At 48.0% G+C, this 15,237-nt stretch overlaps 2 protein-coding genes across 2 annotated transcripts; one reads left to right on the top strand and one right to left on the bottom strand.

Moving 5' to 3' along the window:
- The first annotated feature begins 3,657 nt into the window (after positions 1-3,657).
- Positions 3,658-13,727, top strand: LOC119164993 (multidrug resistance-associated protein 1). Its single transcript, XM_075873488.1, has 2 exons — positions 3,658-7,397; positions 11,899-13,727. The coding sequence occupies exons 1-2, from the start codon at positions 4,219-4,221 to the stop codon at positions 13,040-13,042; spliced, it is 4,323 nt and encodes a 1,440-aa protein (XP_075729603.1). The 5' UTR covers positions 3,658-4,218; the 3' UTR covers positions 13,043-13,727.
- Positions 13,728-14,075: 348 nt separating this feature from the next.
- LOC119165633 (uncharacterized) lies at positions 14,076-15,014 on the bottom strand. The gene has a single exon (XM_075873489.1). It carries the CDS (start codon positions 14,797-14,799, stop codon positions 14,560-14,562), a length of 240 nt encoding a protein of 79 aa, XP_075729604.1. The 5' UTR covers positions 14,800-15,014; the 3' UTR covers positions 14,076-14,559.
- Positions 15,015-15,237: the final 223 nt, after the last annotated feature.

Raw genomic sequence — 15,237 nt, 5'->3', positions numbered from 1 at the left:
TATATATATATATATATATATATATATATATATATATATATATATATATATATATATATATATATATATATATATATATATATATATATATATATATATATATATATATATATCCCTTATCTAATCAAGAAAGGTGTTCCTGTCAAACGGCAAATGGAGAGTTGCAGAATTATTTGCAAGAAGATCATTGGCGCTTTCAGATATTATTCTTCGACTGGTATTTTTTTACAGTGATGAAATGCGAACAATTTCGGCGGTGAAACATAAAGCGAAACATAGAAGAGTTTCATATAGCTAGAGTTACGCATGAATCTACCTCGCTTCAAGTGTACGCGTGCGGCGCTTGTGAATAGCACGCATTGCGTAAGCATTCTGACGAAGGCAGGACTAACACCATTATTGAATTGGTTTAGCAAAGAGTGACGTCAGTCTGGTCATCCGCTCACCGGCGCTTCAGAACTTCGCATATAATCTTGCTTTAGTTACCAGATGCCTCCATTTGGTAATTTCAAAGTGGTATTGGGCTCCTCACAGGAACGACTTTTTTCCCGTTTGTCCCAATCACGTATGTGTGCTAATTATTTTGGACGCTGAACAGAAACAAATATGGCCGCTAAACAACAACAAAAAAGCGACTCCCGCGTATAGGTAAAAAAATGGCAATTTTAGAATGCGGGAAACAGACTCTTATCGCCAGAAGACGTTTGGTTTGATATTGAAAAAAAAAAGTGAGCTGCGACACCGCCTACTACGTAATACATAGCTTCTAACCATTAGAGATAATGCACATTGTCTTGTGAGCAAACCAAGTTTTATGATATTTAGTTGAGCCAACGTCGCCAAAATGCGACAAATACATTTTGAAATCCGTGACTGCTGGTGTGGCATTTACGGCACGAAATTTAAAATGCGCCCCCTCCCCATTATGTCAATGTGTAGACAGCCGGACAGCTCCACGCTATCCAGCTATCTTTGCCCCATATGGGGTGCGTCGGGAATTTGTCTCACATTCTCAAAAAAAAAAAAAAAAACGAGAAATGCGACATTCTTACGATGTCTTCGCAATTATTTCTTCTGTAGCCGCAGGCATCTTAAAGGGGCCCTGCATTATTTTTTTTATCATGGTCAGAAAACGCCTGATGTACCTTCTTCCCCAGTGTTATATCCCCATTTTTACTTTAATTGCTTTCGTTGGGATGAGAGTAGAAAATGTTTCTTGCTCCGCTCGCATTGGACCGATTCTAAAAAAAATTGGCGGCAAGTAATTTGTAAAGCAGTGAAATCCGTTATATGTTTTATGATTAATCGAAAAAGTGTTGCAGGGCCCCTTAAAAGGCTAACTCCGGCGAGTTTTTGACAATGTCAGGGTAATGGCGAATTTATGTTCCTGAGACACTATTGTCACGCGCCCGATAACCGAAATGCTCAATAAGTTCAAAAATAATTATTAATTAGCAAAAGAAAAACGCAATAACGAAGCCAAAACCCAACCGAGAGCGCTTCTACGTATGACGTAAAACTTTGCCAGAACGTGCCCGGTTGTGTATAACGCCACCAGATGGCACTACTTGTCCAGGCCGTCCAAGTTTGTGCCTGCGGTGATCGCTTAAAACGCTTTCGCTGTTATGGTAAATATATGGTCACTCTTGTGGGGCCCACAACCAAACACCACTTGCCACCCATCGCACGCCCACACCAACACGGAAAAGGAAATCGCACGCTCAACCAAGGGCCATGCCCACACAATCCATAGCAGACAAGCAAACACTGCAGTGGTACATCAATTCCGCCACATCTGCTTTTCAAAAACAACGTCACACGCACAATGGTGCCATTGATTCTGGCAAGTAATGTGAGTGTTCGGAGGCCAGCTATTAAATTTATTTGAAAAGAATCTGCGACACTCTCAAGCCTGCAATTTAGCATGAATGGCGCACACGTGCAAATGAATGTACTCAGTAAGTTTCATTGAAATACATCTACCTCGAAAAATCGTCGGCCTTTAACATCATTTGGTTGAGTAATTATAATTAAGAAAGTTAAACATACACAGATAAAAGGATTACTAATTTAGAGACTTGCGATCAAACCGCCCTAATTCGACTGAAAATCTTTCTACAGCGGAACAGATATCCCGGGCCATCTTCCTCTGCTTCCCTCTAACTGCTCGCGCGTCCCAGCCCCAGCGTCTTGCTTAGTCATGATATATATATATATATATATATATATATATATATATATATATATATATATATATATATATATATATATATATATATATATATATATATATATATATATATATATATATATATATATATATATAGTGTGTGTGTGTTTATTAACGTTACAAAAAAAAGGTACAGCCAGTTTGCCACTGCGTAGAGCGAGACGACCGTACGCATGCGTATTATGCATGTATTAGAAGCAACAGTTTTTAAACATTAACGAAACAATTTTATACAGGATTCTAAAAGGTACAACCGGCTGCAAACGGCAAATGTATTTGTATGTAAAGGGGATATATCTTCGTACGCACGCCATTTGCGTAGGTTGCTTCGCTTCTATAGCAGCAGAGTACAGCGAAGATATACGTAGGTGTGGTTGCGTCCGGCGGCTATTTTTTCTAAACTTTGCGTGGCAGGGCGGCTATGTCTCGCGTTGTTTTGGGCAGCGTATACCTGCTACTTCCCGTTGAAGACGTCGAAATGAAGCGAGCCCTGACAAGGCCGTCCAACTTCTAACCAAGGGTAGTAGCCAGGAGGTTGGGATGTTGGGGGTTTAAACCTCCCTGAAATTTTCAATTTTGCTTCCGTGTATGTCACACAAAATATGGTTGAACCCCCCTCTCACACGCAGAGGTTATGGCTACGTTCCTGTCTCTAACCATCAAACAAGGATATAGTAGCGTCTAGTGACAAGTTTCAGAAGAACATATCAGGGAGTGTAGGGGACGTTCAAATGAATATAACCAAAGTAAAAAGACGTCTCTCCAAAATAGAAGAAACCTGTGCAGCTGGCGAGAGTTCAGATGCTCAAAGACAGCCGCAACAAACTAGAAGAAGAATGTGTTTGCTCATGAAGCCTGAGCAGTGGTTATACCATAGTAGAGTTCCAAGCACAGATACCCGGGAGTGCGATCGAGGGTGGGCGACGAGTAGGGCCATGTCATATGTCACAGGCCGGAGGCATCGTCGACCTCTCCTGCTGTACTTGTGGTTATTCACCAGTTGAACAATTCCTTTAACGCACTGATGATGATCATGCCGTAGGTAATTGCAGTTCATTGAGGTAAATTTCTTTTGAGTGATAGTAGGAAAAAAAAAGAGAGGCCCCACTTGAAGCCAAGAAACAGATATATGGCCATGTTTATCAACACAAAGTTGCACCTCAGCACATGCTGTACAGCACATGTTGCACATGGCTGTCACGACTCCAGTTGTTACCAGAATGTCCAAGGCTCGGAAAAAAAAGCTGTACTTATAAAGCCATTCCCTACACCATGTGAGTGAAAAAAATGACACTGTATATTTATTACAACACCTGACAACAACGTCGCTGGTTCAGACGTGGAACAGGCACAAGATATCGGGAAAACCGCAATGACCTCTCCTTTGTATTTTCACATATGGTTAACTTGCGTGAGTGGGAGGAAAACAATCCGACAAAGGGCTTCAGAAAAACAAGTTTGTGGCTCTATGGTGTACAAGTACTAATACTTAATGCCACTGGCGTATCCCCTCTGCAACCATATAGCATGTGTTGTGGAGGAGAAAGAAGAGCCAAAACAAGGATCCATCGAGGGCCGCTACCGAGGACTCGGTCCTGTGTGGACCGGCGCACGGTGTCCACTACGGGGACAGCGCATGTCGATAGTACAAGGTCTGCGGGACACAAGACAGCGCATATTGCGTAGATGCCTGCCGCTGAATGCCCTGCCTGCCCGATTATTCCACAAAGCACGGGCCTCAGGACAAGCGCGCATGTCCCTTGAGCCATGACCCGTGTATGACGGTGATGAAAATCAGGGGCCAGCCGTCGACGTCGTGCTACGAGCCGTTTTCGTGCAAGCCGACGAAATGAACCTTGACGTGGCGTTTTTGCGAGGGAACGGCTAACACGTGTCTCAGCCGCCTCGCCGCTAGGAAGCAACGACGTGAACGCGTCTCATTGTTATAGTTGTGGTAAACGAGCCTTATTCCGTGAGGCGCGGCCAGCATGACTTTTGGTGGATTTTGTAGCACCCCACTGTGGCAGTCTAACGTGACGTGGAACACCGACTACCCTCGCCTGACGCCATGCTTCGAGAACACTGTACTTACGTGGATACCGTTTTCCGTGCTGGTGGTGTATCTCCCGTTCAAGATGGTCTCCTCGTTGGGGCCCAAAGTGCGCCCTTATCCGATGACCCTGCTCTCTTACGCAAAGTACGCCTTCATGCTGTACCTCTGCCTCCTCCGCGTCCTCTGCCTCAGCGACTATGGCAGCCCCCACGTGCCCCTGAGTGAGTACATGGCGTGCGTGATGAGACTGGCCGGCTCCGTGATCTCCATACTGTACCAGTATGCGGAACAGAGGCGCGGTCGACAGACCTCTAACGTGCTGTTTCTGTACTGGACACTCAACGCGTGCTGCAGCACCGCCACTTACTACAGGGTACTGCGCAACACGTTCAGCTCGCGTAGTGAGTCACTGCCCTCGGCGTTTACTTACACGGTGCAAATGATCGCCTACCCAATCATGTGGGGCCTAGTGGTACTATATTCGTTCACGGAACACTACGGGAAGAAGAAGCCCGGGATATGTCCCATGGACGTGGCGTCACCCATATCGTACCTCAGCTTCGAATGGTACACGTCTCTTATTCTGTCCGGTTACCGGAAGACGCTCAGCGTGGACGATCTTTTCCCTGTTTCCGAGGAGGTCAAGACGGTTAACAACTACAAAAGGTGGCTAAGGGTCAACAAGAATGCCGCCGACGGCAGACACCTCAAGTGGTCCCTTTTCCGTACTATCTGGGGCAACGTGATGACGACCCTAGTCGGGCAGATTATGTTCGCCTTCTTCAGGACGGCGCCGCCTGTCCTCCTGACGTTCATCATTCGCTTTGTGATTAACAAGAAAGAAGAATATTGGAAAGGGTACTTTTACGCTGCAATCATCTTCTTGACGGGCAAGGCAGGGATGACACTCTTGAGGCATTGCGACTTTCACTACGTCGTCATGGGCTTACAGCTCAAGGGCATATTGGTTCACGCGGTATACACGAAAACGCTGCGGATAGCAAGTGCCTGTTTGACGAAATACACCGCGGGGGAGATCATCAACCTAATGACTGTGGACGCAGACAAGATATACCAGACGTCCCTCTTCGTGACAGCTGGCATGGGTGCGCTTTTTATGACGCTAATGTCGGCAGTGTGGCTGTGGTTCTTCATAGGCCCGTCGTCGCTCACTATCATCGTCGTCACGCTTGTTATATTTCCAATAACAGGAATGCTCACCCGTTTGGCAGACAAGCTGCAGCAGAGGCTCATGACATTGAAGGACAGTCGGCTCATGTTCACCAACGAAGCGCTCAGCAACATCCGCATCCTCAAGTTTTACACCTGGGAAACTCCCTTCATGAACCGTATTCTGGACATCCGCAATCAGGAAATGTTGACGATCAAGTTCTACGCCATCTTGGCGGCCACCATGAGGTTCTTCTGGTTTACGCTGCCGTTTTTCCAGTCTCTAGCCATCTTCGCCGTCTACATGATATCGGAGGGCATCACCACGCTAGACGTGCAAACAGGATTCGTATGCATGACGCTGTGCAGCATGCTTCGAATGAATCTCGCCATGTGTCCCGACGTCATTTCCAACTTCATTCAGTCATCGGTGTCTCTGAACCGGATCGCCGAATTCCTGGAAGCCGAAGAAAAAGACACGGATGTTATCGGCAGTGATCCCGGCGAGGGTAACGCGATACGTTTTTCGAACGCCTCTTTTACGTGGACCCCCGATTCGGACGATCCGCCTTTCCTACAGGACATAAACCTGGCCATACCCAAGGGTCAGCTCGTAGGCGTTTTCGGCCTCGTGGGATGCGGCAAGTCTTCCTTTCTGAACACCATGCTGGGGGAGATGGATCTCGTAGAAGGTAGCATCGACATTGACGGTGAAGTAGCGTACGTGCCGCAAAGTGCGTGGATCATTCACGGAACAATACGCAAAAACATCACGTTCATGAACGAATACGAGAAGTACTTCTACAAGAGGGTCACAGACAAGTGCTGCCTGAGAAGCGACTTCGAGATGCTCATGGACGGTGACAGGACCGAAATCGGCTCGAAAGGAGTTAACTTAAGTGGAGGTCAGCGCCAGCGGGTGAGCCTTGCCAGGGCCGTCTACTTGGACAAGGACATCTACCTTCTGGACGACCCTCTCAGCGCCGTCGATGCGGAGGTTTGCGCGAAAATCTTCAACAAGGTCATTGGCCCTAGAGGGATTCTGCAAAACAAGACACGCATCTTCGTGACGAACAATCTCGCGCTCCTACAAGCGGTCGACGTGATCCTTTTTCTCAACGAGGGCAGGGTTGTGGACTTTGGAAGCTATCGCGAACTTATTTCTAAAGGGGGTGACTTTGCCCGTGTCATTCGTGACTTCTCGAGACAGCGCGGTGGTGACGATGGTGGCAAGGCCGACATCGGAGTGATGACGAGCAAGATGATGTCCAGCATCGGCGACAGCTGGGACACCAACAACACTGTGTCGGCCGTCACCAGGGCGAACGCGCTCGTCTGCGCTGAGGGCGTCGAAGTGGGCTCCATCAAGAAAGAGGTGCTCATCAACTACCTTCGGCACGTGGGCTGGCTCATAGTCCTACTCGCCTTCAGCGGTTACACGCTCTGTCGAGTGTTCGATGTGGCGTGCGGCCTCTGGATAAGCAGTTGGAGCCGGGACTCGTACCTACCCAAGGAAGAACAGACGGTGGCGAGAAGGACCCATCGGATGATCGTGTACGCGGTGCTGGGAACCCTAATGGGCCTTTTCGCGTTCCTGGGTACGTCCATGCTCAATTACGGCACCATCAGGGCTTCGCGATCACTACACGAGAAAATGATGGCGTGTATGTTCGACGCGCCCATGTCCTTCTTCGACACTACTCCCGTGGGACGCATCCTGAACAGGGCGGGCAAGGACATTGACCAGTTAGACGTGCAGCTGCCGCTCATGTCGAACGTGTTCTTCGAGCTCTTCTTCCAGCTCATGGCTATGGGCGTCCTCATATCAGTCATCTTGCCGGAGTTCCTGATCGCCGCGGTGCCTTTGGCTTGCCTCTACGTCTATATGCAGAGGTTCTACCTGCGCACACTGAGGCAGCTAAAGCGTCTGGAGGGCGTTACCAGGTGCGTCTGAACGTTGCCTCTACTTGTTATTTAGAAAAAAAAAATGGCCCCGAATCTGCATGTTACATTGTATATGTCGTCGAAAGACTATAGTCTTGCGTCTGGAGAGAGTGAACAAACGTTTATTTGATGTACTGCGCAAGAAAATTGGTGAATGGTATTCTGGAGACGCTGCGTTAGTGCCTCGAGCGTGTAGCGGAGGCGAACGAGCGCGTCGAGGCACGTTAAGGTCCCTAGATGAAACAAGGTAGCGTCACTCATTGTTCTCGAGCCGTCCTCCTCACTCTCTCGATTACTCCTCTTTTTCTCTGCCATCCGCGTCTGTAATTGGTGCATTACTTGCACGTGATCTTGCAAATGGCTGGTGGTGTTATTTATTATCGTGCAAAAGGTTCAAAACGAGTACGCATGCGCATGTGGCTCCAGCCGGATTCTCGCCGTGACCAAAGACAACATCGTAGCCAGAACATAAACTGAAGAGGAAGAGCGTTTCGGTGTGCGCTAAGTCGACCAAGATTGTTTCGCCATGCTCGTTCAATGCAACATCTGCGTTTTTCAGCAATGCTGCGTTGCCGTAAACAACAGAAAATGGTTTCGCTCTCTTCAACTTACCTCGTGCTTTCCGAGATGAAGCGCACCATGAAGTGAAACTATGAACCATTTCACGCGAATGCTTTCGTGCAACTCCGTCAACGTATGTCGACGCGGATCTGCGAAGCGAGTTCACTTGTTGGTTTTTATTGAAACGCCAGGCGCGCGTCTAAGGCGTGTCTAGTGCATGCCAGTTGGTACAAATACATGTGGGTATGCACGTATACAGAGCAGCTGTAGGTTGTAATCAACGCACCCTAAGAAACATTTCACTCTTGACCAGTTCCCGCTTGAGCCGAAACGCGCTGCTTCGAGACACCTCACCAGTAGAACTCTCAGTTTTCAGGAAGTTCCCAGCACCGCATCAAAATCACTTGGCATCACGATTGTCCAAATGGGCACATTAAAAAAAAAACGCCATCGCAGTGCTTCTGGACGAGTGTTCGTACCAGTCTGGTCGTAGTTTTTTTTTCTTGCGTGTGCACAAGCCGGTTGTAATCAATCGTCACAACGTCACGCCCTGTAGCCACTTACAGGATCCAGCAAGAAGCACGTTCACTGTGTCACAGCACGAACAAAACACAATCGGAGAAGTGGACTAGTTAGAACTGGACGAAATACCGCGGCCGTGAAACTAAAATGTACTACGCGAGACGCCATGGCTAGTGGTGTGAAGTATAGAACTGCACAACGTTGCCGGTTGAGTAACGCACATCCCGCTTGCTCATGTGTTGTGCCGTTTATGTTCATAAAGGTAACTGCTTATTCTACGTCTTATTTCCTTCCATTTTGTTTCATTTACATCTATTCACCGTAGCAACAGAACCCAAACATTCGCTTTTGGATGAAAGTTTTAAACCTTCTAGGGGGCGCTTCAGGCAAATAAGCGAGGAGGAAAAGGGAGGGTGTCGCTACCTTGAAAACTTGTTTCATCTAGGGACCTTAAGGCACGTTAGACGCAAGCGCCATCTGGCAGTTCGAAAACGAAGGAAGGCGTGCACGCCAGCGGAGAAAGATGCGCGCTTGTCTCAGAGGTGATAAGGTGTAGAACGCAATGTCACGGGCAGGTGTCACCATCGTGTTGTCTTAGCTAGATTTCCTGTATATGCTACCTTAAGGCAGCAGAATGGCGCCAAGGTACGCCATCTTGGGTTCAAATGTCTTGTGGGAAGGCCACTCACCACCCACGTAGGAGCAGCGCTCACGCTTCAGAGTACTAGCGTTGCTTTATTTGTTTTTTTTTCGCTTTCTTTTCTATCTATTTTTTATGAGAGTACGAGAAAAACTCAGTTTCTCTGGTCACGCCTGGAAGACTTGATTTTACGTTTACGTTTTTGGCACGTAATAATGAAAAAACGTGCGTCAGCTCGTTTAACCAGTGATACATATTTATATTTATAGTAGGCCACACATTAGCTTCGGCTTCTTTTGCGCTGTTTTTCCCATTTACATGTACAAAATTATTTTCCCTCTTGATCGCTAACGAGGGAGTTAGGAATGTCATATTTTCATTGCGTTGGGCTCGTTTGTTAACTGTGTGAGCTTACCAGCTAAAACTTTGTAGTCTTCAACTGAATCGAGCTGGATAGTGATCGAGAGTGGCCGTGCGACGCCCGCGTTACAAGCGGCTCTTGTATTACGCTCATATTACAATCGCGGATCAAGATAATCGATGTGAATCGTTGTTTAACAACCCTCTCGTGTCCAACATTCTTTTCACTTATTGTTTCAAAGCTGCATTCAAATCACGAACTAGCAGCAACACCTTGCCGATTAGAATATTTATAGTTTAAGTTCTCCCTTTATTTTTTAGCGTTTTAACCGCCAGACTAATTTGGACTTATGCAGCTGACACACACTGGCCAAGTCTGCATGTGTAACGTATTCACTACTACATCTGTGGTTAATACAAATACAGCATGTTTTGTGGTGCCGTGGACAGGAAAAAAAAAAAAAAACACGCGGATGGGTGTGATCAGAGAAGTGGAAAATGGGCACTTGCGCTTCTCAAGCCACAACAGCCTTGCCCTCACCCAAGCTAGACCAGTGTTCTTGCTCTCCTTGAACCGCGATGCAAGAATTGTTTGCAACCCCCCCACCCCCAAGAGAAAATCCTGCAGATGACAATGGCCAAGCGTGTATTCCTTCTGACTGAACACTGGTATTTTTTATAGTAACACCCGCTGCACCAGCGTCTAATCGCATGAACTCTAGGTAGTAAAATTCAACACAGAATGCATTTGCTGTCGCATTCTCGTGACCAACAGGCTACATTACACCAGGCTACATTACCGAAGAAGCGTGGCGAGAATGACAACAGCTGTTGTCAAAGCCGCTTGATTTGCCCGGAATCTGCGTAGCGTTGGCTTCTCCGCAGTGCAAATGAACCACCTATGACTACGTGATGGCGCTCGGCGAATAGGGGCGCTGAACTCCTGTAGGCGGAGCAAGCGGCGTCCGGAAAACAGTGGCGCAACTCTGCTACCTAAAGGTAGCATATACAGTAACTCTAGTCAAAGCGTTGGAAGCACTTACCTTTTTGAGCATCACGTTGCGCTGTCAGCGCAGCGTGATAAACACTAAGGTCCTTAGAATTAGTTGTGTGTGCCTTCTCTAGTATAAAGGCACACATACAAAACATCGACGTGTTGTTATGGTGCCTCAGATATGCACAATAATTTCTTTTTAATTGACAATCGCACAAGTGTGAGCGCTGAATCTTGATCAATATTGGTGGACGCTGAGGATGGGGTTGGCCGTTTGATGCCGTTTGACGTATCGGTAAGGGCGGACAAACAAACAAATGTACAGACAGACAGACAGACAGACAGACAGACAGACAGACAGACAGACAGACAGACAGACAGACAGACAGACAGACAGACAGACAGACAGACATATTGTGAGAAGAGAAGAGCCTGCACCACTACTGTATCGCAGGTAGACAGACAGACAGACAGACAGACAGACAGACAGACAGACAGACAGACAGACAGACAGACAGACAGACAGACCAAAATTTTTTTGTCGAAGGTACCCAAGAAAGACTATCGTCTTTAAAAAACGTGACTATATACGTAGCCTTACTAAGCGTCACCTTTTTTTTTTTTGCAGAATGAGTACACCGATACTTATTACGGTGACTCCTATCTGCATTCGTCTTAGCGAAGTTGAAAAACATAATTTTGTAGCACTGATAAGCCACTGGACGGAAACGAATCAAAAAGAATAATTTCATGGATGGATATCATAGAAACGTATACCCGCGTTTTTGTAGTGCATGAGAGCAGTATACGCCGACACGGCGATACAGTAGTTACAGTGCTCAAATAACCAAAGGTTGCCGGATCAAATTTCGGCCGTGGTGGCCGAATTTTAGGTGGAGGTGAAAACGCTTGAGGCCGGTGTACGCAGATTTAGGTTCACGGTAAAGAGCCCCAAGTGGTAGAAATTTGTAGAGCCTTCCACTATGGCGTCCCTCATAATCATATCATGGTTTCGGAACGTAAAACCTCAACAATTATTATAAAATGAGGGCAGTGTACGTCATCAAACGGGAACCAAACAGTGCGCATTAATGTTTGTACAGCACCGAGCTTATTGTGGCTAACTGCTCTGTTGCCCTACTTACCTTGTGCTCCTCACAATGTGTTATAACCTGGCAATCGCGTGACTATAAGTCTTGTTTCGTGTAAAATGTCACATTACTTTGTTACAGCCCCCGCCTTATGTAATGTCTACAGACCTTCAAGATTACATTAGGTGAAATGAACTTATAAACACACTTTCCAATTCTTTGCAACTGTACCGGCCAGCTCTAAAGTGCTGACATTACAGTCTGTTCGACATGTCTCGCAAAACAGATGGATGTTACAGCTGGCCGCTATTGGTACATTCGTTTGAATCCCAGGTCACCCGTTGTGAACACGTTCGGAGAGACCCTGGACGGTCTGAGCAGCATACGGAGTTACAACGCCGAGCAGATTTTCATCGACCGCTTCCTAAACGAGGTGGACGTCACGCAGAACTGCTCCTTCTCGCTACTCATCTCCAAGCTGTGGATGATCAGCCGGCTGGATCTGATCGGCTGCTCACTCGTCGTAACCACCGCCATCCTCATCATTCACTGGCGCCAGACCATCAGTGCCGGCACGGCGGGCCTTCTAATGTCCTACATCATCACGTCCACGTTCGCCTTCAACAACATTGTCCATTTCGCTGCCGAGTCGGAAGCGGCCATCGTGTCCTCGGAGCGAGTCGAAGAGTACTCCAAGATCGAGGGCGAGGCGGCACGTTACGTCGAGCCTGGTCCGCCAGAGGACTGGCCCCACAAGGGAGTCATCTCATTCATCAACTACAGCGCGCGATACAGGGAAGGGCTGAGACTGTGCCTGCGCGACGTGAACGTGGAGTTCGATGCTGCCGAGAAGGTCGCCATCGTGGGCCGCACGGGCGCTGGCAAGTCGACGCTCACGCTGGCCATGTTCCGCATGATTGAGGCGGCCAAGGGCAGCATCATCATCGATGACATCGACATCTCCAAGATCGGGCTGTTCGACCTGCGCTCGAAGATAACCATTATCCCGCAAGAGGCGGTGCTATTCAGCGGAACGCTGAGGATGAACTTGGACCCGGACGACGAACACGAGGACAGCAAGCTGTGGGAGGTCCTGGGCACCACCAACCTGAGAGAACGGTTCCCGGAGGGCCTCGAGACGGCCATCACTGAAGGTGGCGCCAACATCAGCGTCGGACAGCGTCAGCTCGTGTGCCTCTGTCGCGCCGTGCTGAAGCACTCCAGGATCCTCATCCTGGACGAGGCTACGGCCGCTGTGGACGTTGAGACAGACGCACTCATCCAGCGGGTTATCCGATATATGTTCAGAGAGAGCACGGTGATAACAATCGCGCACAGGCTTAACACCATCTTGGACGCGGACCGAATAGTGGTCATGGCGGACGGTGAAGTGATCGAGATGGGGCCTCCCAACGACTTGTTGGCGGACTCGTCCACGGAGTTTTACAGCATGGCCCGAGAAGCCGGCGTAGTCTGAAATTTGTATCTTACGTTGTGTTTAAACAACGCGCATGGCTCGTTATGTGCTTTGTTCGAAAGGCGTATGCCTGCCTCTTTACGAAGTGACAGGAAATGATGAACGTGTCGGAAAGTAATGAATGTCACACCAGCGCGGCGTTTGGCAATTCACTCTATACGCCGCTTAATTAACACTAGATAATTGAGACGGAATATAACAAATGTTACCGAAAGCTACTTATACAAACTGTCGGGGAACGTTGTACTCAAACATGTGTGCCGACAGTGGTAGTGGCGTGATTGATGCGCGTAGTAATACCACGGAATATGTAATTCGAAGTAATCAGACGCTTTACAGATAACTAGATAGCTGTGCTTTTTGAATTTGCGTTCGACTGAAACGAACACACACTACGGTTTTGCTGGCATATACGCAAGACTGCCATGCAGTGGGCAAATAGGCAAGGTCATGCGACACTATCGCGACGTGCACGCGATCGTTCCGTGTTACCGTTGCCTCCGTGATTAGCTCTGGCAATACGGCATGCTGCCGGAACTAATCATGGAGGCCACGGCGTAACCTTTCGAGATGAACATTATGGTCGGAACTGTTACGAAGTCTTGAGACAGAATAAGTTTACACGGAGGTGGTTTTAGAGAGTTGTGTTCAACAAGCAAGACTTCCGAATAGTATGCGCGCAGCCTTTCGTTTTGATAATATGCCTAGTTTTATGCTCGAGTCCCCTTTGTTACAGAACAAAAAAATGAAACGACGTGCTTTCCAGAACAATCTGCTTCTAGCTTAATAAAAGTCGCTGCATGCTAAACATTGCCACACGTATTCGGAAAAGCAAAAGCACGAGACACCACATTAGTGAGTATCGAAATGCTCACAGCATGGAAAGCAGAACAAAATGAACACGCTAATGGATAACCAAGGGAGCGTAAAAATTTCGAAGTTTTTGTTGAGACTGTACCTGCAAAGCTGCCCTGCAGTATACACTGATGTTCACGAGAACCGAGCTGTTTTAGTATGAGTAAGGAAGCCGGAGAAGGTTGCTTCAGGCCACTTTTACTTCATAGCACTTTTAGTCAAAAGAGGCAAGAGAAGTTAAGTTGCTCATGACAGCTGAATTATAAGACGGTGTTGGACAGAAGGGAAGTCCGGCGAATGTGACAGAGGTTTATCGTAAGGCAAAGACAGGAACACGTTCGAGGAAAACGGTGGTTGCTGTCACCAGTCCCGATGCTTCGAAGGTCCAGGGGCACAGATGTGCGCTGAATGCAGATGAAACGGCGTGCATTGAGGAGGCGTGGCGGGGTGAAGAACGTGCTGAATTCAAAAGCTTTAGTGCATCTTTGATTAAACGGCCGTACGGTGCGAAAGTTCTTTGAGAGGAGAGTAGACAGAAGGTGAGCTTAAAGACAGGGTTTTCAGGATCAAGGCAGTTTGGTTCTGAGATGAGCGAAAGAGAACACCTCACGATGAACTGGATTTGAAGCTTGAGTAAAAGGGCAGTCGAAGGGGTAGCGGCGTCAGTAGTGGCAATAGGCGCCGAAGGCGGGCAACTCCTGCGTCACCACGTTGCGGTCGTCCAGCTTGCCGAAGCCGTTCTTCTTCTTGCGGCGCAGGTTGTCGATGGGCGATCGAACGCTGCTCCATGACGTCGAGCTGCCCTTGTCGGTCTTCTCCTTGACGCGCGCCTTGAAGTTGCCCCACTTGCGGTCCAGCTTGTAGCCGAAGATGGTGAGGAAGCGCTTGAACGAGTTGGCCATGTCGGCCAGGGTGGACGTACCGCGCGCGGCGAAGACCGCGACGAGGACTTTGAGCGAGTGGCTTTTCGACCAGAAGGGCCCTCTCTGATGCGGTGCTGGTTTGTCCGCGACTGCGGTCCGGGAGCGGTCAGCGTAGCTTGTCTGAGCTTTTGAAAGAGAAAGCCGTTTTGCGCGGGCCTCTTGCGCGTGCTCGCGGGACACGCCGCGGTTTCTTCGTCGCTGTCTTTTCCTCTGGCCTACGTGGTCCAGAATCATAACGCTGCAATTGATAAGTAACGCCAATAATTTTTTTTTCGAAATGAGTCGTATTACCTTGAGAACACCGTCTCATATGCCCTCATATGTTTGCTTGTTTCTTGATCATTTCGTTTCGGCGCACAACGTCTCTGGATGGTTCGAGCTGGAGTGGGCCATGAGCCAGCAATTACCTGGTGCCAG

This window comes from Rhipicephalus microplus, chromosome 9 (genome assembly GCF_043290135.1).
Source record: "Rhipicephalus microplus isolate Deutch F79 chromosome 9, USDA_Rmic, whole genome shotgun sequence".
Classification (NCBI taxonomy): domain Eukaryota; kingdom Metazoa; phylum Arthropoda; class Arachnida; order Ixodida; family Ixodidae; genus Rhipicephalus; species Rhipicephalus microplus.
Note: the sequence above shows the minus strand (reverse complement) of the source record. Positions and strands in the feature narration are given on the sequence as shown.